The sequence below is a fragment of the Colias philodice genome, chromosome 12 (genome assembly GCF_061535455.1).
Source record: "Colias philodice isolate Cphi_HAF_F1 chromosome 12, ilColPhil1 Martin Lab GWU primary, whole genome shotgun sequence".
Taxonomy (NCBI): domain Eukaryota; kingdom Metazoa; phylum Arthropoda; class Insecta; order Lepidoptera; family Pieridae; genus Colias; species Colias philodice.
Genome location: NC_143097.1, coordinates 4,646,566 through 4,670,446, shown reverse-complemented (window position 1 = coordinate 4,670,446; position 23,881 = coordinate 4,646,566). Strand labels below are relative to the sequence as shown.

Genomic DNA, 23,881 nt, shown 5'->3' with positions numbered 1-23,881 from the left:
GGCACCTTTAGAATAACAGTCTTATTATGGGTACGTTTTGTTGCGTTCACAAAATAATCTTACTTTTTTGGCACCGGGACCTTCTAAAACTTAAGAAAACCAATTGCAACAAGACTGTTTCGAGCGGTTTCGAGACGTCAATCGAAAAATTGGAACCGGCACGCTCTCTTTGACATTTAGCATTCTTGTTATAATGTCAATAATGACAGTTTTAAGCAATTTTAGTGAAGTTGTAAATATGGAACTTTTATAACATTATTTTGAATATTATTAAAAGAATACACATCAAATTTAAGTGAAACGTATGTAGTTGGAAATCTATTTAATAAATGAAGCTTTTAAAGAAGATAATACATTTATTATATTAAAAATGCAAAATTAACATAACTACATCGGGTTGTTCCAAGAAAAGGCTTTAAACCTTTTGATTTAAGAAGAATCGTGTAAATAATTTATTATTGCGAAGTGCGCAATCATCACGAGTCTCTATGAGATATGGGGGCATCATATGAACAATCTTAAAATACAATTATAACCTACAGATTTATGTGTGTAAGATAAAAGTAATGTAAGTACCATACCTACCCAATGCAAATCTTAAGAGTATATTTAAAAATACGTTTGTTTATGTACACATTCTCCACTTGTTATTTCTCTATATAATAAAATGCAACCCTACTTATTCTCTAAACATATATTTTATCTAATACCTACTCAATGTAAATCTATAAAAGATTCTTTATTATTTCTTCTTGATTCAATATATTTTATCATGTTATATTATTTATATAATAAAACACTTAAAAGTAAATCTACACTCAAATGCACTACCCATATTATACTTATGTTAGGGATCTCATTTAATTTTGAGAAGTAATACCATTATTTATTTCCAGATTCTACAATCAATTCCAAGCACTAGGGATAAGATTACCCAGCGTAACCACATGGAAGCATTGATAGTATTCAAGAAGCTATAAAGTGCCAGCGCAACATGAATATATTTTTTTCAATAGGAAGCAATATCATGCTTTAAATGTATTAGTGCAATTAAAAACATATTTTATAAATCCAAAATCTTTATTTAGTCCTTTTTATTTATTCATTGACAAAACATTTGCTCCTTTACTTCTCTTGATAACATTTATATATATAAAAAAATGTAATAAAACATGGAATTATTTGAAAATAGATTCAATTCTATTTTGATTAAATATTAATTAAAAACAATTAGGTATATTACTCAAATCCAAATTTGTAAGTAAATAGCATATTAAAAAGACCCTTGATTAAAAAAATAAAGTTTTATTTATAATACCAGCCTTTAAAACTTAAAATGCAATAAACAAAAACTTTATATTTACATCACAATGAATAATTCCTGCACTAATAGTTTAATGGTATTTATATTTTTATTTTAAATTTAAATCAATTATTGTATTTGCATAATATAGAGTAGATTTGTTTTATATATGTAGTGATAAATAATTTAAAAACTTGCAGTACTTATGTATACTTTTAATTTCATTTTTATTAAACTTAAAATGAAAACAATGTAGGTACTTTATTAAGGTACAATTAAATTTTTACATTTTCAGATGTATGATACAAATATGAATATTTTAAGTGTAGACAGTAGACATGGTGGCGCCTCCCCCAACTTGAAGTTCTCACTACCACATGATCATCTCCCAAGCCGGTACTTCCTTGTTCAATGTTTGGGCAAGCCGGCAATCAACACAACTGTGAAAGATAAATTGGATTTAAACTGATTCTTTGTTGCTTTAAAATTTAATAAGTACATTTAATATGTTTACTTTTATTATTAAAGGGCTTGTCATGGTGTATGTAAACGTCTAAAAAGAAGTTTTTTAAACAATGTCGGTATGGTTTGTTAAATACCTTATTTGTTAATAATTTTTCAAGTATTTCAACGTTTTAGTTGTTTATCTTGCAATTCTTAATATTGTATTAAAAAAAACTTAAATGTGTAGGTACAATGCCTTAGAAAACTTTAAGTAGCTTCTAACCAAACATAGATAGGTTTGCTTATAAATTAATATAAATGTTTACTTTTGACCAGCTGCTCTAGTTTTTGTGAACTCCCAAATCATTTGCACTTAAACTTTCAGCAGAGAATTCTATCAACTTGGAAGTTATTTATGTACCTATCTTTGTCTTTGTAAGTTCGGGGTCAGGGAGCTTCGCGCACTCTGCACAATGTTGTGCTGCAAGTTAAATTACTTCAATTAAGTAACAATAATCAAAACAGACGAGATTATGCAAAAACCAAAACTTTATTCGTAAAAATATATCTCTGTAGTCTGTTATCATAAATCGTCCTTACTCGTGCTTTATCTTACCTTGCTATTTCAATATTGCTTTTTCGCACTTTCTCATTTATCCAGAGATGAGATTCACATATTTAAGTTTAAGTTTATCTGAAATTTTAGATATTAATATGAATTATGAGGACAGTGACATGACATTTTGATTTTTGACGTTTAATGTTCGATACAAATCATTACGACTTGGCCTAAAAGCCTCGTAGCCAAGCCATTAATCTTAAAAAAATAGACAAAACTTCGGAATTCATTCGGTCATTGGACATTGTAGGCAATCGTATAGTAATCATGTTGAAAAGGCTCCCGGTATCAAAATAAAGTAAGATTATTTTGTGAACTCAACAAAACAAGGTTGTTATTATAAAAATGGCGGTGATTGAAAATTATACGTCAAAAATCCAAATGTCATAATCACTGTCCTCGTATTATTATCTAAAATTTGGATAAATCAAATTGAAAAATTGCGAAAGATAAGTAATATGCATTAAAGAATGCATGAAAGAGCAATTGAAATAGCAAGGTAAGATAATATACGAGTTATAAATATATCTAAAACATTGGACGATTTATGATAACACAGATATATTTTTACGAATAAAGTATTGGTTTTTGCATGATTTCGTCTGTTTTGATTATTGTTAATTGAAGTAATTTTTATTTAACTTGCAGCAGAACATTGTGCAGAGTTCGCGAAGCTCCCTGACCCTGAAGTTACAAAGACAAAGGTACATAAATAACTCCCAACGAGTTAAAAGTTATGCTGAGACGAAGTTGATAGAATTCTCTGAAAGTATAAGTGCAAATGATTTGGGAGTTCACAAAAACTAGAGCAGCTGGTCAAAAGTAAATATTTATATTAATTTATAAGCAAACCTATCTATGTTTGGTTAGAAGCTACTTAAAGTTTTCTAAGGCATTGTACCTACACATTTAAGTTTTTTTTAATACAATATTAAGAATTGCAAGATAAACAACTAAAACGTTGAAATACTTGAAAAATTATTAACAAATAAGGTATTTAACAAACCATACCGACATTGTTTAAAAAACTTCTTTTTAGACGTTTACATACACCATCACAAGCCCTTTAATAATAAAAGTAAACATATTAAATGTACTTATTAAATTTTAAAGCAACAAAGAATCAGTTTAAGTCCAATTTATCTTTCACAGTTGTGTTGATTGCCGGCTTGCCCAAACATTGAACAAGGAACTACCGGCTTGGGAGATGATCATGTGGTAGTGAGAACTTCAAGTTGGGGGAGGCGCCACCATGTCTACAGTCTACACTTAAAATATTCATATTTGTATCATACATCTGAAAATGTAAAAATTTAATTGTACCTTAATATAGTAGGTACCTACATTGTTTTCATTTTGAGTTTAATAAAAATGAAATTAAAAGTATACATAAGTACTGCAAGTTTTTAAATTATTTATCTACTCTTTATTATGCAAATACAATAATTGATTTAAATTTAAAATAAAAATATAAATACCATTAATCTATTAGTGTAGGAATTATTCATTGTGATGTAAATATAAAGTTTTTGTTTATTGCATTTTAAGTTTTAAAGGCTGATACTATAAATAAAACTTAATTTTTTTAATCAAGGGTGTTTTTAATATGCTATTTACTTACAAATTTGGATTTGAGTTATATATCTACCTAATTGTTTTTAATAAATATTTAACCTAAATAGAATTGAATCTAATTTCGAATACTTCCATATTTTATCACTTTTTTTTATATAAATGATATCAAGAGAAGTAAAGGAGCAAATGATTTGTCAATAAATAAATAAAAAGGACTAAATAAAGATTTTGGATTTATAAATGTTTTTTATTGCACTTAAACATTTAAAGTAACTATGATATTGCTTCCTATTGAAAAAAATATATTCATGTTCACTATGGCTTCTTGAATACTATCAATGCTTCCATGTGGTTACTCTGGGTAATCTTATTCCTTGTGCTCGGAATTGATTGTAGAATCTGGAAATAAATAATGGTTTTATTTCTCAAAATTAAATGAGATCCTTAACAACAGACTACATAAGTATAATATGGGTAGTGCATTTGAGTGTAGATTTACTTTTATAGTCTTATATTCTACATAGGTAAATAATAACATGATAAAATATATTGAATCATGAAGAAATAATAAACAATCTTTTATAGATTTACATTAAGTATAAGATAAAATTTATGTTTAGGGAATAAGTAGAGTTGCATTTTATTATACAGAGAAATAACAAGTGGAGAATGTGTACTTATACAGACGTATTTTTAAATAGATTTGCATTGGGTATGGTACTTACATTACTTTTATCTTATACAGATAAATCTGTAGGTTATATTGTATTTTCAAATTGTTCATATGATGCCCCCATATCTCATAGGGACTCGTGATGATTACGCACTTGTTTACTTCGAACAAGCCGATGTAAAGTTCTATTATTATCTGATAACTGTCAAATTGTCAAATAGATCGCAGTTCGCACCGGTCCCAATAATTGAGTGAACTATTACGAGTGACGTCATCAAAATTGCTAGAAAAACAAAATCAGTTTAACGCTGCAACAAGCTTGCGTTAAGGGTGTCACGGTACGAAAAGACATAGTAATGTTATAATAAGCTTGCTATAAGAGATGCCGGTTACCCCCCAGGTACAACTTATGAGTCTTCGGTAGAGCCGTTGTCTTGTGGTCCAGACTTGGTATTTTACGTCGAATTTAAAATCTTAATGTTGTTTATTTCGATCGTTTAAACTTTATAAATTATAGTAAGTATTAATAATATTATTCTCAAACAATGCAACTTATTCAGGTAGGTACTTACAGAAATATGTATCTTAATTTAATGCGCCATGCAATTCAATTTACTTTGTTTAATCCTGTACTTTGGTGTTAAAAGAAGATTTATCTCCATAAAGTTAGTACATAATGAGTTTAAATTTTCTGTTGTTGGGCTGTTTGAATGCATTCAATTTATCAAAAATAAATATAATGTAGATTGTGGAGTATTACAATTATCTTTTATTCTATCGTTAAACTCTGTTGATTCGTTTGAACGTTCTAAGCAGTAACTTGGAAATATAACTTTTTTGTGTGTGTTTCAAACACTGCCTACGGTAATAATGATATTCTTAACGAGAAAATAATAAGCAAATATTCAGTGGTGCGGTAATCAATCGGTGTATAATGTATTATTATGTAAACTAGGCGATAATGTTCGTACCGTTATTCAAAATTAGCCATGGATAATGTTATCCCCTGCTTTTGCGAACATGGAATAAGACTTTGCTACACAATTATCGCAATGAAGATAATTGACAGCTTGTAAAAAAATATCTTCATATTATATAGTTTATGATATATCTCAAACTATTTACTTTTGCTCAAAAACTGCTTTTTATGGATGGACATTTGATTTTATAGTTTTTACTATCTTTAATAGATAGCTAAGTATACAAGTACTAACTAACTACCATTAATATTGTGCTGTTCAGTTTTTACGTACCTATAAGATATTTTTAAACGATAGATATAATTTGACGAAATATCCATTTATAAACTTGATTAAGTCTATATTGAAGAAGTATATAATAATAATTTTTATTTCTTTAAGAGTCAATTAGGTACATAGGTACTATTATTCGCTATATCTAACAAACAAGAAATTTACAAATTGCACGTAAACAGAATTAAAACTAGCTCAATGAACGGTTTTCCGTATAATAGCATTGATCCGCTTGAAGCGTTAATGTTTTTTACGGTTTATTGATGGATTAGTTCTTAGCTCTTTGTAAAATCGCGTGTGCACAATACGATATGGTGTTTTGCCATTAAATTCTAATACAGAGAAGCAGGTGACACGATTCTGCTGTGATCATGTGAATTGCGTGTATTATATGCATGTAAGTAAATACCGTGAAGTACTTAATTGTATAAGGTACCTGGTACATGACAAATATTGTGTAAAGATAATTTGATTATAATGGGACATAGTCATTCTTTTTGCGCTCATACAATGTTAAGTAGCCATAATATAGACACTTCATTGTTTAAATTATAAAATTGTGATTTTGCGTTTTATTCGAATAAACTGCTCAGACGCAGTAGGGCGATTATGTTTTAAATTACATGTTACCTAATCAAAGTGGTCATAATAAGGACTAGGTACATCATTATATGTAACATATGTTATGTAAGTAAGTACCTACATAGTACTCTGCAGTTACTATATAGATAGATAGATAAACGTATCATACTATAGAATGAATACTAAAAAACTCTCATAAATTGTGAGATTTTTCATGCTACTTAACTCGGAAAATTTTATAAATAATAATCCAATACAACGAAGTCTATAATCTTAATACAATTAGAATGAGGTTACCTGCGTTGAAATCTTTCCCGTGTAAAATATTAATTTTGAGCTGAATGTTACTTATTTGACAGGTAAACCCAGAAGTAGAGACATAAATAATATTACTTACAATGTTTCGAATATAGTTGCTCTACAACTACCTATATATAATTTCTTAGTAACAAGATTTAAGTGGTCTTGCCTAGAGAATCTACTGTTGATTCTTATTCAGTCTACAATACCAAAAAATACGAGAAGCATATTCATATAATTATTACTCGGCTCATGGTTGTAGAGTTAAATGCATGAATGTTACCGTGATTATAAATTATTGATACTATTTTCTGCTTTCACCCGTTCGCAGTGAAAGATAGGTCCTGGCCCTGCAATGCCTGGGTGTGATCGAGCCTCGCTCTTTCGCTGGTAAAAGCTACGAGACTAATGGAACTTTTCACTGTCGAGCTTTAGCGATATCTGAGAAGTGACTGACGTTAGTTGGTACGGTGGTTGTCGGTCGAACGCACGCTCGCTGCGACCCGCGTCATATACGCACGCGGATTCGCGATCGTTATTCTTAGTGTAAATTAAAGAAAATTAATAAAATTTAATTGAGAAATAGGTACATTAATTCGTAAATTTAATTATAAATATTTTTATGTATTTACTGTATAATGTTGGTAGATATAATTAGCGTTTAATCCAATTATACTCTTGTACACAAATATTTAATGCTATTTTAAATATTCGGTCAATTTAAAAAAGATAGAGTCATTCCGTGTCTTTATATATCTTTATACTCGTTTATTTACAAATACATTTAATGAAAATAATATTAGAATTAATAGTAGAGTCTCAACTTGAACTTGAAACAACTGAAGAATTAATTTAATTTTTAGCTGTTGAAATTAATCCCTTTCGATTTCTGAAAAAAAGGTTTATTTTCTTACAGAGTGTGTAAAATTTCCTGACAAATTGTTATCTCTATAAAAAGTACAGACAATTGTGAAGTGACAACTTTTTTGCAGTGCGCGCGAATACTCTCAGCGCATATTTGAATGAGTCTTGTTCAATAACGTGGACTAACAATCATACAGTGAAAGTTTGTTATAATTTTCTCCGAGAAGACAAAAGAATTGCAACAATGGACCACCTGTTCCGGCAACGGAGGCTTAGTGTGCCAAAAAGGTGAGCTATGCACTAAAAAAACCCTGAAAAAATAAAAAATAAATTAAACAGAAGTCGTTTCTTTTGCATTATTAATGGTTGTTATAACAAGAAAATAATAAACTAGTCAAAACAAGTAAATAAGTACCTAATTAAATTTGGCATCGTCGTATAACTTAATAATTTCTAGTGAAACAGTTAATTTTATGTTTCCGGTCGCACCAGTTAGCGAAAGATACTTTCAAAATTCAACATTATTTATTTTAGTATCCGATTGCCCAGACGTTATAATAATATGTAATTATTAAAAAAAAGGCATATTTAATATGGAACTGTGATGAACAATAAAGTTGTAGGAGCCGAAGTATGTGTGAATATACATATTATAATAAAGTTACCGAAAGATTTAATGAGCGCTTTTGAGAGTTGGACCATACAATTGGTTTATAAATATCTACTTATGGAGATATAATTTAAATTTAAATAAAAAAAAACTCTACATATTTATCTTCTTCACAAAATCAAGAATGACGAGAAAGTATACAGATCAAATCATCATCAGTAATGTTTTATCTATACTTAGTAGGTACATTATCCTGTCAGATGATAGCGTACGCAGGTCGGTGGATTAATAATAGCACCATTAAGCCGCTTATTTGCATTCTACTACCGTTTTCCAGCTACAACAATGAACAAATGGTTACAAAATCTCGGCAGCGCAATTAGTGTCTCCACGAATCGAATTTAGATTTCCCTACAAACCACACCATCAGATTTCTACCCAGACGCGCACGACTTAATGCAATTATCTTAACAAACAGGGGTAAACAACGATTTAAAAAGATCTAGATTTGACTAATCTTAAATAGATCGTAGTCGGCGTAAACATCGATTTCTTGAAGGTGAATGACTCGCGGCGATGCTTCGTTTTTGCAATGTTGCAACTATTGCCCGCGAACTTGACAAGCGCGATTGCTATTGAAGCGAGTCAAGTTCGATTAATAATTTTAATCGCTGAATTTCTCTTTATACAAATAGTTCATTCATTTTCTATCAATTCCATTTTCGCTTTAATGAGGCGATTTTTAAGTTAATATAAATTGTTTTAATTACGTTTGAATGCATTTTATAAGTATTCTACGAGAATCTCAATTACCTGCTTCGTTAGAGCTAAGTGGGAGTAAATTACCCGTCTTAGCTCAGATTGACATAACTTTTAATAATGCAAGTCTGAAGTCCACACCACTTGTTAATGAAGTTTTCCAAGTTTTCAAATATCCTAATAATTAGTCCTTATTGTTTAGTAATATCATGGGTAATATATATATATGTACCTACCTACATAGTATGCGTGTGTATTTTCTACCCAATAAACCCATACTGTTTACTTTTAGTAATAGTATTTAATGATTAATCTAAAAATTTACCTCTACTTTTATCATCAAAAATTTATTCATTCGGAGAGCTTTGCATTTTCCTATTGCATAGGTTTTCTCGTGAGAAAACTAAGCACAATTAATTATCTTATTAGTAAGCTCATTGCCACAATTATTATTATTAACATAACTACATGAATCTTGGACTTTCTAGTAAGCAATAAGCATACCTAGCCACAACCATATTCCGCATTTTTTGAATTAAGGCACGTTAACCGACATATATAATGGGTTTAAAATTACGAGGAAGAAATTCTTAGCAATATTAAAAACACATTTGAAAATGTTTTCATCGTGGAACAGTAGTAACAACTGATAGGAAATCTAAGCTCTCTGGGAACACGAATATGAGAATACAACGTAAAGATAATGGAGATTTAGGTGGTTTTTGGCCTAATATTATCTTGTAAGATGTTTTATGTTAGAGTTTAACATATCTTTAAAGTATTTTATTTATTTATTTATTTTTAGTGTGTTTTTTACTTCTACGAGTTTACGAAAGTTTTTTTTGTAAATTAAAAATTTAAAGTTAAAGCTCGATACGGAAAAAACATCGAGTTATATGCAAAAACACTGGATAGAGATAACAATAGTCATATTTGAAATTAACCAACCTAACTAATAATAGAGTATGCAATCTGATAAAATATTAATTAATATTTTCTTATCCGGCATAATAACTAGGTACGTAAAAAATTAATATCTTCAGTCTTCACTGGATTTACAAAAATGTTGAGAACTCATTTACCATAATAGTAAAATGGGTACCTTTATAGGTAGAGTCTTGCTCTAAAACAGTTTAAAATTTAAATGATCTGTGCTTTCGTGTTTGTAAGTGGAATTATAGAGTAGACTATAGTAGATACCCATTACGTACATATAAGATCGAATTAACAAGCTGTACCTTCTGTAGTTAACTTGTTACTCTTTACACACTAAAAAAAGTTAAAGCGCGAGAACCTCTTAAAAGAATATATGTAATTATCTTCTACATTTGTTTTATGACTAACAAGGTTAAGCTTTTCAATTTATCTGTATTTTAACTTAGCTTTTGTGTTATCAAAGATTGTTTTGGATTAGAGAAGATTTTTCTCAACCCTGCGTCTAACCTGAATACAGAAGTATTTTAATTTTTAATTAAATATAATAAGTTAAAATATAATCGTCAAGTGGCACATATGATGTAATGAGGCGATGATTGCGGACGGCCGCAAGACAGTTAGCAACAGCTACGCATCATTCGCTACCCTCCTGAGATTATTCAATAATTACACTCGGAGTTCGGACGTGTGTGCGAACTTATAACTGTGCTCCCTTGTATAAAAGGGTTCACTTACCTTCGTCTTCTGTTTATAAACAAATAGTTTTTTTAACTGTCTGAATAAGTTACCGAAAAAACTGCGGTATTTGCTCCAATTTTCTCTTTTAACAATTTTACGATTAGATCTACAGTAATTTAAATGCATGTCATCAACCTAGTTGTTTTTAATATTTTTGGACGATTCAGTCTAGATTTCTTTTTGCAGCGACCATAACAATCTCAGCGGCGAGTTATTATTTTCTAGATAAAGAAATAGCTCTTGGGTGGAAATCTGTGTCGCCTTAGAAAATCAACCTAGAAAGTTCCAATCCAATGTTCTGATCTCATTTGAATAGTTGTTATAAACTCTTTATATTGTGGACGTGTGAGGTAGCACAATGGTCGCTTTATTGGGTCCGAAAATTGGTACCTAAGGAACAGTTAGATTATTACCGATCACGGGTCAGTAGACACGCTTTGGTCTTTTTGTATTATTGATGTACCGTTCGGTAAATATACGTTCATTTTTATAATATCTATGGGAATTTATGGATTTAAAGTAAAGATATTCCAATTTGCTGACTGATTTCTACCTACATGTATTATTAAGGTCTGTACCTACGTTCTTAAGATGAAAGAAAATTATAGTAAAATTGTTTTTTGAGTGTTGGATACTTATTCAATTTGAACGTTAACTATTAGATAATAAACTTTATAAGAAAACCATTACAATGAATAAAAATGTAATAAAGTATACTTTGCACTAATAAATTAACAATTTATAAAATTGTTAAATGAAAAAACCGATATCTGATCACGCATTTTATAAATTCATTAGTCCGTTAACGCGTTGATTTAAAAGATACATAGTAAATGAATTCCGTAAATATTTTCTTGTTTCTTGCGAAAGTGGCCTGACTGTGCTTTCTATAGCGCTGAGAGAGTTAGTCATTCTGCTTTTTATTTTATACTTAGCTTCGTTAAATTATAGAGGCATTGCAAGTAAAATATATGATTCAGCTTTTTAATAATTTGATTGGTGTAAGATTATGTTTTTTTGGGTACAGTTATAACAACAAAATTAAAGTATATACTTATATATTTTCTCGTTTCTCAATTGTAAACTGATACAAAAACGAAACTAACTAATACCTTGAGTGTATTGATCCATACAATACCTACTCGCTTTTATATGGCTAATCAACAGTCACCTATTGTTAAAAGAATATCTTAAAAACTTATTCAAATATAAAGAAAAATGTAGAATATAAACATAAAATAAACACAGAGATCAAATTACACACAAATTAAGTTGATTTAAACTTTCTCAGAGTTTTGAATTTTGATCCGCGTTAATGGGAAACGCGCGTGAGATAACTTGCCAAATAGGAACTTTTATCATCCCTGTGTAAGAAGACTGTTATTTCTAATTCTTGTCACAATGACAAGATTAAAATGTGGACGAGGATTGAATAAATTATAATCTTATTTTTTATTAATAATTTTGTCAATGAAAATCTTTATTAAATCTATGAAACTTTCGTGCAATCTAAGTCTTCTTATATGTTGTTATTATTATGTTGTTGTTATGACTCTAGAACCTTGAACTTGTGAAACTACGAATAACTATTTATTTTTTCTTTTCATAATTCCATAATGCATTACAATATGGTGCTCGTACATCTTATTTGCATTTATTTGTTATCTGTCTTATGTTACTAACATGTGTGCCACTTGCATATTTCAGTAGAACAATACACCAACATAAAATTTTAAAACTCTTTACCAACGTAAGCAAGTGCAGGCGATCTATCAACCACTAGTATTCACATGGTGTTCGTATTCATGGTTGTTAAAACAATGACACGCATCATTGGAATAATAAAACCATCGAAAAGGCATTTGTAGAAAGTAGCACAAGCTTTTGTGCCATCAGATCTTAGCAATTGGGGCTAAGAATTGATTTTACACAAAAATGTACAATGATAACGGTCTGCATTGTATCGGAAATACAATTCGGCATCGTTTTGTATCTTTTATCGAACTGAATTAGTGATTTACTGGTTGTCATGGAGATAGAGATTTAGAAGTCAAGTGTTTTATGAAATACGAACGTGATTATTACTAAAATAAGTAAGAAACTTGATTTTTTATTTAAAGGGTAAAAATAGTTTTGCTTCCTGTTGGCTGTTAGTTTTATCTAATGCTAACGGAATTACTAAGTAGATAGACAATTGATATACATATTTACAATCATGTATTCCCCATGTTGTATCTCATGCTCAAGTTACATTGCCATAAATCCTAATTCCTGATTAAATGATACGTGTATACTGTATTATTAGCATGAGAAAATACAAATAGTGCGTCGAACAAATTTATTCACAACATTCTAATATATTAATATTGCAACGTAGCTATATCGTACCCTTCTTAGACATTCGTTTATCTAAATGTCTATCTGCTTAATGATCTTTAAATAGAACTGCCTAGCTTCTAAAGAAAAATAAAGCAGGTATAGTAAAAGTTTCAATATTGAATAATAATATTTTAAAATAGGTAGGTAGATAAGCAACTCCTGCGTACTGAATATAATTACCATAATTAGCAGAAAGTAGTTAGATATTATTATGCAATTCTTAAGCGTTCTTTGAAAGTATGGTCCTTGTATATATTATCTATGTACATAAAGTCTATCAATATAATTACCAGTATTTAGGGTATCGCACTAAGACTGATACTGATAGTAGAGTCGCTGTGCCTGTGTCTCTACCAACAGAATAACGGACCTAACGGACCTAATAAATGAAATAGAAATAGAAAAATACCGGATTTTCGCCACTATTGTTGCATTTTCAAGCATTTAGCATTTCCGGCGGATTCTCCTGGACGGGGAGCTAATAACTGTGCCACTTATCTGATAACAGTGAAATACAATAGTGTTTTACGGAAACCGAGGATCATGATATGATCGCGCTTCAGAAATTGCGCCTCTTTACAGTAAGAATAAGAACTATTCTCGTATATTCTTCGGTATTTCTTCTGTCAACCGCAATCAACGGTTCCATTTACCACAGCTGCAAATCTAGAGTTTTATTATCGTGGTAGGCGTCTCAAGAGTATATTTTTTTATTCAACTATTATTTATGCATTTGCATCTAATCTTTTTGCATCCACTTGCTAAAAGCTATAGGTAATAGAAAGGTAAAATTATATATGTATATTATCTTCAGTTGGTATGTTTTTTTAAATATGTACACTTACTTGCATCTATATTTTAGTGAAAATGTAAATTTCTCTACAATTTAAAAAGCAGACCGACTCAGCAGTATTGCTTTAATTTTTTTATGAATTTTCCTATAATATTCACCAAATGTATACCAATGGTGACATATCCATGAACGTTAACATGAATGATGAAACGTCTATACTAGATATTTTAACCATATCAGAATATTCATCGTCTCCTAAATTTCATCTAGACTACATTATGAGGAACATGAAAACAATTTGATACCGAAAATAGAACTTTCCATAATATTATGTATTTCTAATGTCCTGCTTCACACGATATGATAGTAACAACACTCCAACGTCCGTCAAGTCTCAAGATAGTTGTGTAGGCGCTAATCAGAGCGTATGCATGTTTACGTGAGATTGAGCCATGTTTAAATCTAGATTTATATTCATCATACAAATATATAATAAATAAGATAATAAAGCATGAAGATTTTATGAGATATGCATTCAATCAACTTAATGTTTAATTTGCTCTTGTATTTAATTAATATAAAACAGTTTACGATTACGACAGAGGAGTAACATTAATGTTTCCTCGTTTCACAAATGTCTCGGAATAGGTACATAAAATAAAAAAGCAAAAAAATTTAAACGACAATATTTTACTTATCTTAGTAGTTAAAAGTTATTAAGATAACTAATTTTTTTTTCGTAAGCACCGGTACGACGCATAAATATTAATATAAGGTACAGTTTTTCAAACGCGTTTACTTCAAATTTAGCAAAAATACACAATAATTTTCAAAGACTTGAATAATCTTGTTTAATAATGTTAAATCCACACAAATTAATTCAATAAAATATCCACACAGTCAGCTAGCCCACTCGTTTTCACTTTTATCTTTAATTGCGTACCTTATTTCGGTTCACAGGCCTACTTTACGTTTAACCGAAATTTACAGCGAAGGTAACAAAAATGTATACCGTAGTCCGTAACGCACTTATGTGTTACATTCCTCCGCGTAACAACTACGGTTCGTGTTCCAGTTTCCCATCTTAAAACATCGATCAATAGACGGTTAAGTAATTTAAATCAAAGATAAGCTCCCGTACTGCTTTATTGAATTACGATGAAATTGATACAAACCTATCTGTGAGATTGTATTGCTAGTACTTGTGTCAGACATAAACGTACATATTTCAAATGATATACCTTCGTTATACATACATAATTGTAACAGGGTAGTTGTCAAGGTAGTTTGGGATTATGTTACTTTCAGAAATAGATTTTCACGGTAAATTTTGTTAATGTAAATGTTACTCTATTAAAAAAGGTTCTTTTCATTATGTTTATGTAGGTATATGGATTTCTTGATACGATTACAGTAGAACTCCAATTACCTATCCGAACTCCAACTATCCGAATCGCCGATTATCCGAATCACAAAAAATTGGCCAAAAAAAGTCAAAGTGCGCTATTATTCTTCCCCCCGCGAAGCCAGTGTTTGCGCGTCAATTCTTGACTTGACTTGTTGTGCTTACACTGACTTGAGATGTTTAAAAAACAATGATTTTTATTTCTAAACTTGTACATAAGCAGGTACATTTTATTTATATATTTAAAACATGTGAAAATTTCATGTTTCTTTCATTTAATTCAATAAAAATATAGTGCAATATCAAAACGTAGCTTTTATTCTCTCCAATTGCAAATTTAAAAAAAAAATCCGATTATCCGAATATTTGATTATCCGAATGGGTCCCGGTCCCCATTAATTCGGATAATTGGAGTTCTACTGTACATTGTAGAAATTAAAAAAGAAAAAGTGCAATATATAAATGTACATATCCATATAGAAAAATATAATTGCCATCGACATCCGTTGAATTCTCCCAGCCACTTACAGATTGAACAAAGGAAATGATTCTAAAATAGCAAGCATTTAATTGATTTTATATTGAATGTGTGTGTAAATGCCACCTATATTCCCATTTATGTGAGTAAAAGCGAACGTCGTAATTGCTAGAATGCTTGGCATCATCGAAGGCATTTATCTGATTGCTGCATTGAATTCAAATTGGAAGTCTGCAAGGAATCGGAGATTGTTAGATTATCTATTGAAGTGAGGTGGCAACTATCACTTGAGCCTTCTATTGAATTATAGTTCATGTCAATCGCAATCGTACTTCGTCGTCCACCTATCGAATTGCTAGTCTACGGTAGTACGTGTATAGCTGTAGTTCACTTCAATGGAAAATAGGATTTAATAAGATGAAATACAAATTATCTATGTTCGATAGGGTTGGCATACTTCTGATTTCTATACATGTTTTTTTTTTATATTTAGAGGCTTGAGCTGTCAATGTAAAAAATCTGAAAGAGTCAAATTCCAGTGAAATGTCCCCATTTTTGTGCATTTATAAAAATTAACAGTGAACACTATTCAAAATGATTTAACATCAACTTACTTTTCAGCCGAGTCTAAGGAAAGTGCATGCAATAATGAAATATAACGAAGAAATGTAATTAAAAGTAACGTGCCAGTTATCTTGTTTCATGATAATAATTGTTCCAGTTATTTGCATATGGTAAAGAGTAAAGACTGACACGCTAAATAGATAGCACGCGCATAACATAACTGCACCTGTAATCCTTACCTTTTGCATGACTGGGGGCCATTAAATTTTAATATTATTCTCGAATGATGATTTAAAAGCGACGCGAACGATCATTTTTATTTTATAAAGTCTACATATAATATGAACAACAATGAAATAATGTCGACTCAGGCATTTCATTAAATAGTACTTAGGCATTAAAAGAGGGGTATTAGCGACCTTTATCTTTTCTTAATAATCAGATTCTATAAACAGATTTATTTAGTGAACATCATGCTCGAACTTCGAATGTAATCAAACGGATGCGTGTGCGCAAGTCGGCCGTGGAAAGTGCGCATTCGCGCGTGTACTCTCACGATGACGGGATAGTTGATTGTCTTCACCGTTTTATTTTGATCGTTATTTATACAAACGAAACCACTTAAAGTTTAAATTCTATGTGGACTGTTGATGCAGTTAATGCTAGAAAGTGGCGAATTAATTACGTACCGGCTTAATGAACGACATTCCTAGACGGTCTATTTAAAAGTTTCTTTACGTACCTAGATAACAAATTCGTTATCGAAGTTTTAATAATATTAATTGGATGTAAATAGGATTGATAGGATTTTCAATCTTGATTTACTTAAAAAGAAAAGAAAATTGCTGACCTGTGTTATCACAAAATTACATAGCATCTCCAGAGTAGGTATCACCAAAGGAAGAAAATAGTACCTATACAGCAATATATTCCATAATATTTGTTTCATAATCTTTCATATAAGAAGAAATAAGCGTACGTTGAGATAATTTTTCTTTCTTTATTTTCTATCTGCCTAGAATTAGCTTCATTAGAGGAATCGAGCGGGGAAAACGACTTAAATATATTTACCTAACCAACAACCACCCAGTGAGAGCATGACCCAATTCGTACTTAAACATTATCAACTCTCTAGCAAATAGGTATATAGGATATATAATTTTTAAGCGCAACATCTAGATTTCCATTGAGAAATAAGCGTGATTAAAAACTTACCACATAAACTGGAATACACCTAGACAGTGATTCATGAATTTCATAATAAAATCTGCTTCATGTGATCGGTGAATATGTCAACACGGTACCGAGTTTTAATGTTTCATAAATATTCAATGTTTAAAGTTTCGTTACATACACTCACCGGCACGGAATCTTGGCCACTGCAAATTTTTGCGTAAAATAACACTGTTTCTTTTCTACTACAAAATTCAATAAAAATTTAATCAAAACTAGTTACTTTAATGTTTTTACTAACTTTTAGTAATAATTGGAAGTTTATAAGAAGTACTACCGCGTAGATATGAAGTAAACAAGAATTAACACTTTTCCTGTGAAATTTAAATGATTTCTTAAAAAATGCACAAAAATTAGAAAGAACGTTTTCATAAAAAAAATTGAACCTTTTAATATAGGGTGTTTCCTTTTCTTGCCTTAAACACTGGCACATCCAGTCTGGCATACTCCAGAAGACATTTTTGATGTCCACTTGAGCTATAGTGTACCAAACGGCCCCAGCTGTATTTCTAAGCTCATCTAACATTGGTGCTGGGTTGGAATCTAACTTTATGTTTCTTTTAAGCATGTCCCAGATGTGTTCTATTGGATTAAGATCCGGGCTACGAGCTGGCCACTCCAATTTTTCAATAATAACCTCTTGAAGGTACTCTTATACGCATCGTACGACACGCGGATGTGCGTTATAGTGTATTAGTAGCAAATTTCCTTCACTGATAAACCTGTAATAGGGCTGAACATGTTCCTGGAGAATTTCCTCGATGTACCTAATCAAATTTAAGGCATTATCTACGATAACTAACTCCGTGCGAGTATCGGAACTTATACCTCCCCAAACCATTATTGACCCTCCATGAAAAATCGCAGTTTGAGTGTGGTGATGGGTGAAAACCTCTCTTCTCGTCTCCTCTATACTGACTCTTGGCTATCAGAAGCTCGTAAAGTGCCTTAGCAGTCATCTGTGAACACCTCACGAGCGCACTGGCTGTGGGTCCAGTTTTCATGTTCTCGTGCAAAACGAAGACGTGCTTCTCTATGATGTCTGAGGAGTTCTGGACGGCGTGCTGGTCTGCAAACCTTCAAATTAACTTCCTTCATTAGTCTTCCCACCGATTGCTCACTCACATTTATTATCCTGGTGTTTTAGAGCCGGTGGCGTATCTCAAAAACTGTCAGAAAGCCATTTCTGAGTATCTCTTGAACAATAAACGGGTCTTCTCGAGCTGATGTGCACCTCACGCCTTCATTTCCTGGTCTGCACGTGTAGGTGCCAGTCTCCTGGTATCTTCTCCGTGCATAGTGCATCGCTGAACGTGGTACGTACTGTACATTAGGTACTTTACGTTGCGGCAGTAATTGGTCTAACATTGTGATGGCCTGAGCAGGTTGTTCAGATGTTAACGGATTTTTTTATTGTTTGTTATGATCATTGACTACAGTATAACAATAACAATATCTTAAAACGGCATAAACGATATCGAAAAAAGTTTAAAACGAACAATTCGTAACTTCGGCTTAACCACACAAATCACAAATTTCGAGTAACTCTTAAAAAGTGGTAAAAGATTATTCTCAAACTTAATGATTTCTTACCATAAAATTAAACAAATAATATGTTAACATATCTGCATACAAAAAAATCGTGAAAAACACTTCAAACTTTTTTTATCGGCAAATTTGTAAGTGGCCAAGATTCCGTGCCGGTGAGTGTATAAAGTTTCAAAATTTATTTATTAATTTATGAAAATAATAATGACCATGTTGCGGTATTGAAAAACAATTAATACCTACATATTTTTATGGTTGTAACTTGTAAGTTATTGATTTTAAAATTCATTTAAAAAATATACAGCTGAAGAGGATAAGTATCAAATTTTATAATGGAAATTATTTATTTATATATTATTTACAATTTCTTGTAACTGGCATTTAAAATATTTAAAATATTTTCTAACCCAATCTACCATAGAGGCACGTAGCTTCACATTTTCAACAGATGCTGCGGATTAATTTCCTGCAACCACTGTTAGAATTCTAGACATTTGTATAATATAAAAGATAATGTGTTTGCTCTCTGTGACTGGCATCCATATTAATTTTTATCGGAAGCATTCGAAAATATAAAAAAATAATAACAAGTTTTTTTATGAAGATTTCTTTCCGCAACTTTACAATTAAGATTATTAAAACGAAGAAGACCGATAAATATTCACGAGCTAGTTATATTTTAAGTTTTAACTTTAAAGCAAGAAATATTATAGGGGATTATTTCAGTTCGCTTAATATGAATACCCTATTTCTTTCCAATCATAAAGTATTAATGACAAAACAGAAAACAAGAAAATAATTGGGATTTTTAAAATAGAACCCTATAATTCAAATAAAATGAAAACAGGTAAAGCTTTCAATTAATGATGCCGCTCTGTTGATATACTGGCTTATTAAGCGACTGGCGTAAAATTAATCTTGTCATAAGGTCTAGTAAGCGGGTATAGACTTTTAGTCAGTGTTGATTAATTTTTATCAGATAATGTATGACAAATAGGATGACTGTAAAAAAACGTAGGCTTGGTGGTATTAAATATATTTTAAGTAATCGTGTGGGCTCTATGTGGATTTTGTAACGTACTTCCACAGATTAGATAATTATAGTTATTTATTAGAGTATATAATCAAACTTTAGTTCGGCGTTGAAGCTCACTGAAAAGTGAAAACTATTGTCTGTAATTAGTATATTAATATGTAACTTTCAATTGTTTTTATTTAATTCTATAATAGAAATTTCTATAGTAATTAGGAAAGATAAAAAAATATGCGTCATTTACGAACAATACATATTATATATACAGGGTGTCCCACAGTCGGTATACTAAGCTCAATGGAGGTTATAGTTTTGCATGTAACGCTGAGTACGTAAAAAATACTTAAAAAATTCCAGACGCATTTTTTTTTCCAAATAGGTGTATTCTTAAAACTCCATGTGTACACCCATAACAAGCAACCCGCCCAACTTTGCCACCCGCACGTGAGCTATCGTTTAAGATTATGTTATCATAGACAAAATACTCACATTAGCGAAGCGGTATATGCCGGCTGCGCGAAGCTAGAGAAGAAAACATGAATTTTATAGAAGAATTTAGCAAAACATTTTTGGCGTAATTTTGTTGTTTAAGTATTTTAACGTGATCAGTGTATGCAAGACTACAAGTTGTTTCGCGCCTAGTATATCAATAGTGGGACACCCTGTATATATGTATATGCAATATTTTTCTACCTCAGACTCTTCATAAAGAAATGGCATGCTTCAAGGAACAAGAAGATTGAATGATTCTAGTATGATGAAACATTACTGACACGATTTCTCTCATTCTTATGTTACAATGAATGAAACAAAGACAAAATATCCTTATTGTCTAGACTCGAGAAAGATGAATAATTCTCTCTAAAAACATTCTTTCGTTTTTATTAATACTTCGTATATTTCTATTCTCGTAAATTTAATAATTTACTAAAAGATAATAATGCTTCCCTATCAACAATAAAAAAAAATGAAATAAAACCAAACAAAGCGGATAATTAAGCCCGGGAACTTTAGTCAATGAGCGGATAATTATTGTCTACGAATATGGTTATGGGAATGTCATTCATTGTTTCTCTGTTTAAATTAATAAATACAAACGTATTTGATGCCTTCAAATTACTAAGTCCTTGTTACAAGCATTTGCATTATTCCTTCCATTCCCGGAAATCAGTTAAAAATCAAAGTATGTACTACAGAGAATCGTAAAATAACTATTTCATAGGTTCGGTTTAGGTACAATTGTTCCAGTTGCAGTTAATTATTGAATTATACAATTTTAACGGATACGTTTATACGGTATTTAAGCTTTCTGCACTTTTCTTTAATATTATCATCTATATCCAAAGGTCATAAACCAATAGAAAAATATTATATAACAACATTGTAGACAGAATATCTCTAATATTTTTTACCACTTTCTCAAACGAAGTCGATGGACATATTGGAATGAATGACATTCTAAATCATGCCAATTAAGGACGTTGTTACGCATACGGCATAAACTATTTTTGGAGAGCTGCAAAAAATAATTGCTCATAAACATGTACGGGTGTAGCGCCTTTATTAAGAGTTATTATGTAAGATAGCAACAAATTCGACAAGTGCCTCGTTAATTTATCGCTTCCAATTAATTTAATACTTTTACTTCTTTCTTATAGAAACTTTTATAGACAAAAAGTCTGATTTATGTCATTACGTAATTTTAAGTAAAGCTAATAGAGAAATTTCAAAATATAGAGCTGAATATCAAACAAATTATTTATTTTATAAACACAAAATTGTAATAAACTTCTGTGTAGGTATACTTTCACCGTAATTAAACTTGTCACTGAATGTAAATTTAAATTAGATTATTCTTTTGCGGTAAAGAACTTGACCACATTTAACAAAAACCACTTGTATATTTCTTTTCTTACTTCGTAATAATATCATGTTTCCGAAGTAAGAATAATACACTAAACAATATTTAAATTATTCGTGAGAATTTTGAGCACAGGTAAGTAAATTAATAAGTATTAAATAATTCCAAAAGCAGAAAGCCTACAAATAGGTACTATATTTTTGCATAAATATTACATATAATATTTAGTTAATTTTAATTCTCCGTATATCTATCTCGAGTCACGCTTTGCAATTAAACTCTGAGATAAAGTCGTTTTCACTGAACACTCATCTTAATTAGTAGTTAATAATTTTATCGCGTCAGATCAACATTTATTATGAACCAGCCTGCGAGTCTGGTCGGCATACAAATTAGTAGTCAATCAGAATCCAATCACAATTAGATCAAAACACTGATATCTTCATTGATACACTCAATTAACGGGAGCAGATAGTGTTATATTCGATGGAGAAATAAAATAAACACATTTTTATAATTAATGATCGTAATTTGAACATTACTATTTATTACTTATATCTATACTAATACTAATATATTATAAAGCTGAAGAGTGTGTTTGTTTGAACGCGCTAATCTCAGGAACTACTGGTCCGATTTGAAAAATTATTTCGATGTTAGATAGCCCATTTATCGAGGAGGCTATAGGCTATATATCATTACGCTAAGACCAACAGGAGCGGAGCCACGGAGGTGAAACCGCGAAGCGCAGCTAGTTATGTATAAAGTTTAATAAGTTCAATGCACAATAAATAATTTGATAAAGTATATACCTACATATTGTAAAAATGTACTACTATCGTTTTTTTTTTAATTTCGATTAATAGTAACAGGTATTTCAATTGCTCCTAACCAGTGCTTCTTTAATATTTTTTATTGCTATCCATCATTTACCAAGCGGTCCCGGTCGCCTTGCTTATACAATGTGTAATGTGTATGCCATGTTAATACAAAATATTTAGTTTTTGTCGCCTGTCAAAATTACTGTGAATAACGAGCGAATTGTTTTATCGTTCATCTACAGCTGTTTAAATAATTAGAAAAGCAAACAAAGTGTTTGTTGTGGTATTTTGTGCTGCAAAATAGTTATTATATTTTAACCGATTAAAGATACAGAAACTAAACATACAGTACCTATATTCTTTATTTACAATTTCAAATATATATGGTTGAAATCTTATTTCAAACGCATCAACCCATCAGAGCTTTACATGTTACCTATAGAAGTGTATTTAGACTTGTCACGAATGCTGTATTCTTGGACCCTGCAAAAAATCCTAAGCCAAGCATACGAACTTATTATGAGGCTTATACAAAAGACTTCAGCACTGAGTCCATTAATTTTTTGCTGTCCTTACTCTGACACTGACATGACAAGATCGAGTAGACTAATGTGCGAATTTAAATACCACTGTAAGAGCTGTCAAAACATTACATAAATACATTGGCAACCGATATTTTATAATAACCGTTATCTAACACCGTAGAGGGAGAATGTACTAGAGATCACATCGGCGTATACCCGAACGAGATGGCGAATCCTTACGTCAATGTTGCCAACTATTACAAAAACTTTTTATCCGAAAAACTGGCAAAATATCTATAAATGTTTGGGTATTTTTTTGTAAGATAGGTTTATGAAGAAAAAGACAGATTTGAAAAGATTTTGTTATTTATTAACTTAACTAGCGACCCGCCCCGGCTTCGCACGGGTGCAATGCTGATACTAAATAGTAAATACACTACAGAAAAACTGTGAACGTTGTATATAAAAACATAGCGGCCCGCTCCGGCTTCGCACGGGTATAAAATATATAGCCGGGCGGCCGGCCGGTACAAGCGCGGATCCAGGGGGGGGTCATGGGGGTCATGACCCCCCCCTGGGCCATGTG

At 30.9% G+C, this 23,881-nt stretch overlaps 1 protein-coding gene and 2 long non-coding RNA genes across 6 annotated transcripts in view; 2 read left to right on the top strand and 1 right to left on the bottom strand.

Annotated features, from left to right (window-relative positions):
• Positions 1-1,649: 1,649 nt before the first annotated feature.
• On the bottom strand, positions 1,650-2,601 carry LOC149483941 (uncharacterized). The gene is made up of 3 exons (XR_016316362.1): positions 2,364-2,601; positions 2,074-2,228; positions 1,650-1,743 (listed from the first exon to the last, which is right to left on the bottom strand). It is a non-coding gene; the product is annotated as an uncharacterized LOC149483941 (long non-coding RNA).
• Positions 2,602-2,659: 58 nt separating this feature from the next.
• Positions 2,660-3,702, top strand: LOC149483940 (uncharacterized). Its single transcript, XR_016316363.1, has 3 exons — positions 2,660-2,865; positions 3,015-3,188; positions 3,519-3,702. It is a non-coding gene; the product is annotated as an uncharacterized LOC149483940 (long non-coding RNA).
• A 3,481-nt stretch (positions 3,703-7,183) lies between these two features.
• Positions 7,184-23,881, top strand: part of pip (heparan sulfate 2-O-sulfotransferase pipe) — an 80,003-nt gene continuing 63,305 nt past the window's right edge. The window contains exons 1-2 of one of the 4 annotated variants that reach the window (XM_089701462.1): positions 7,184-7,335; positions 7,742-7,901. In XM_089701462.1, coding sequence (XP_089557588.1) covers positions 7,858-7,901 — 44 coding nt within the window. In that variant the 5' untranslated portion in view covers positions 7,184-7,335; positions 7,742-7,857. Of the gene's footprint in view, positions 7,336-7,649; positions 7,902-23,881 lie in introns of all 4 variants that reach the window. The other 3 variants (XM_089701459.1, XM_089701460.1, XM_089701461.1) reach the window with 3 other exon arrangements.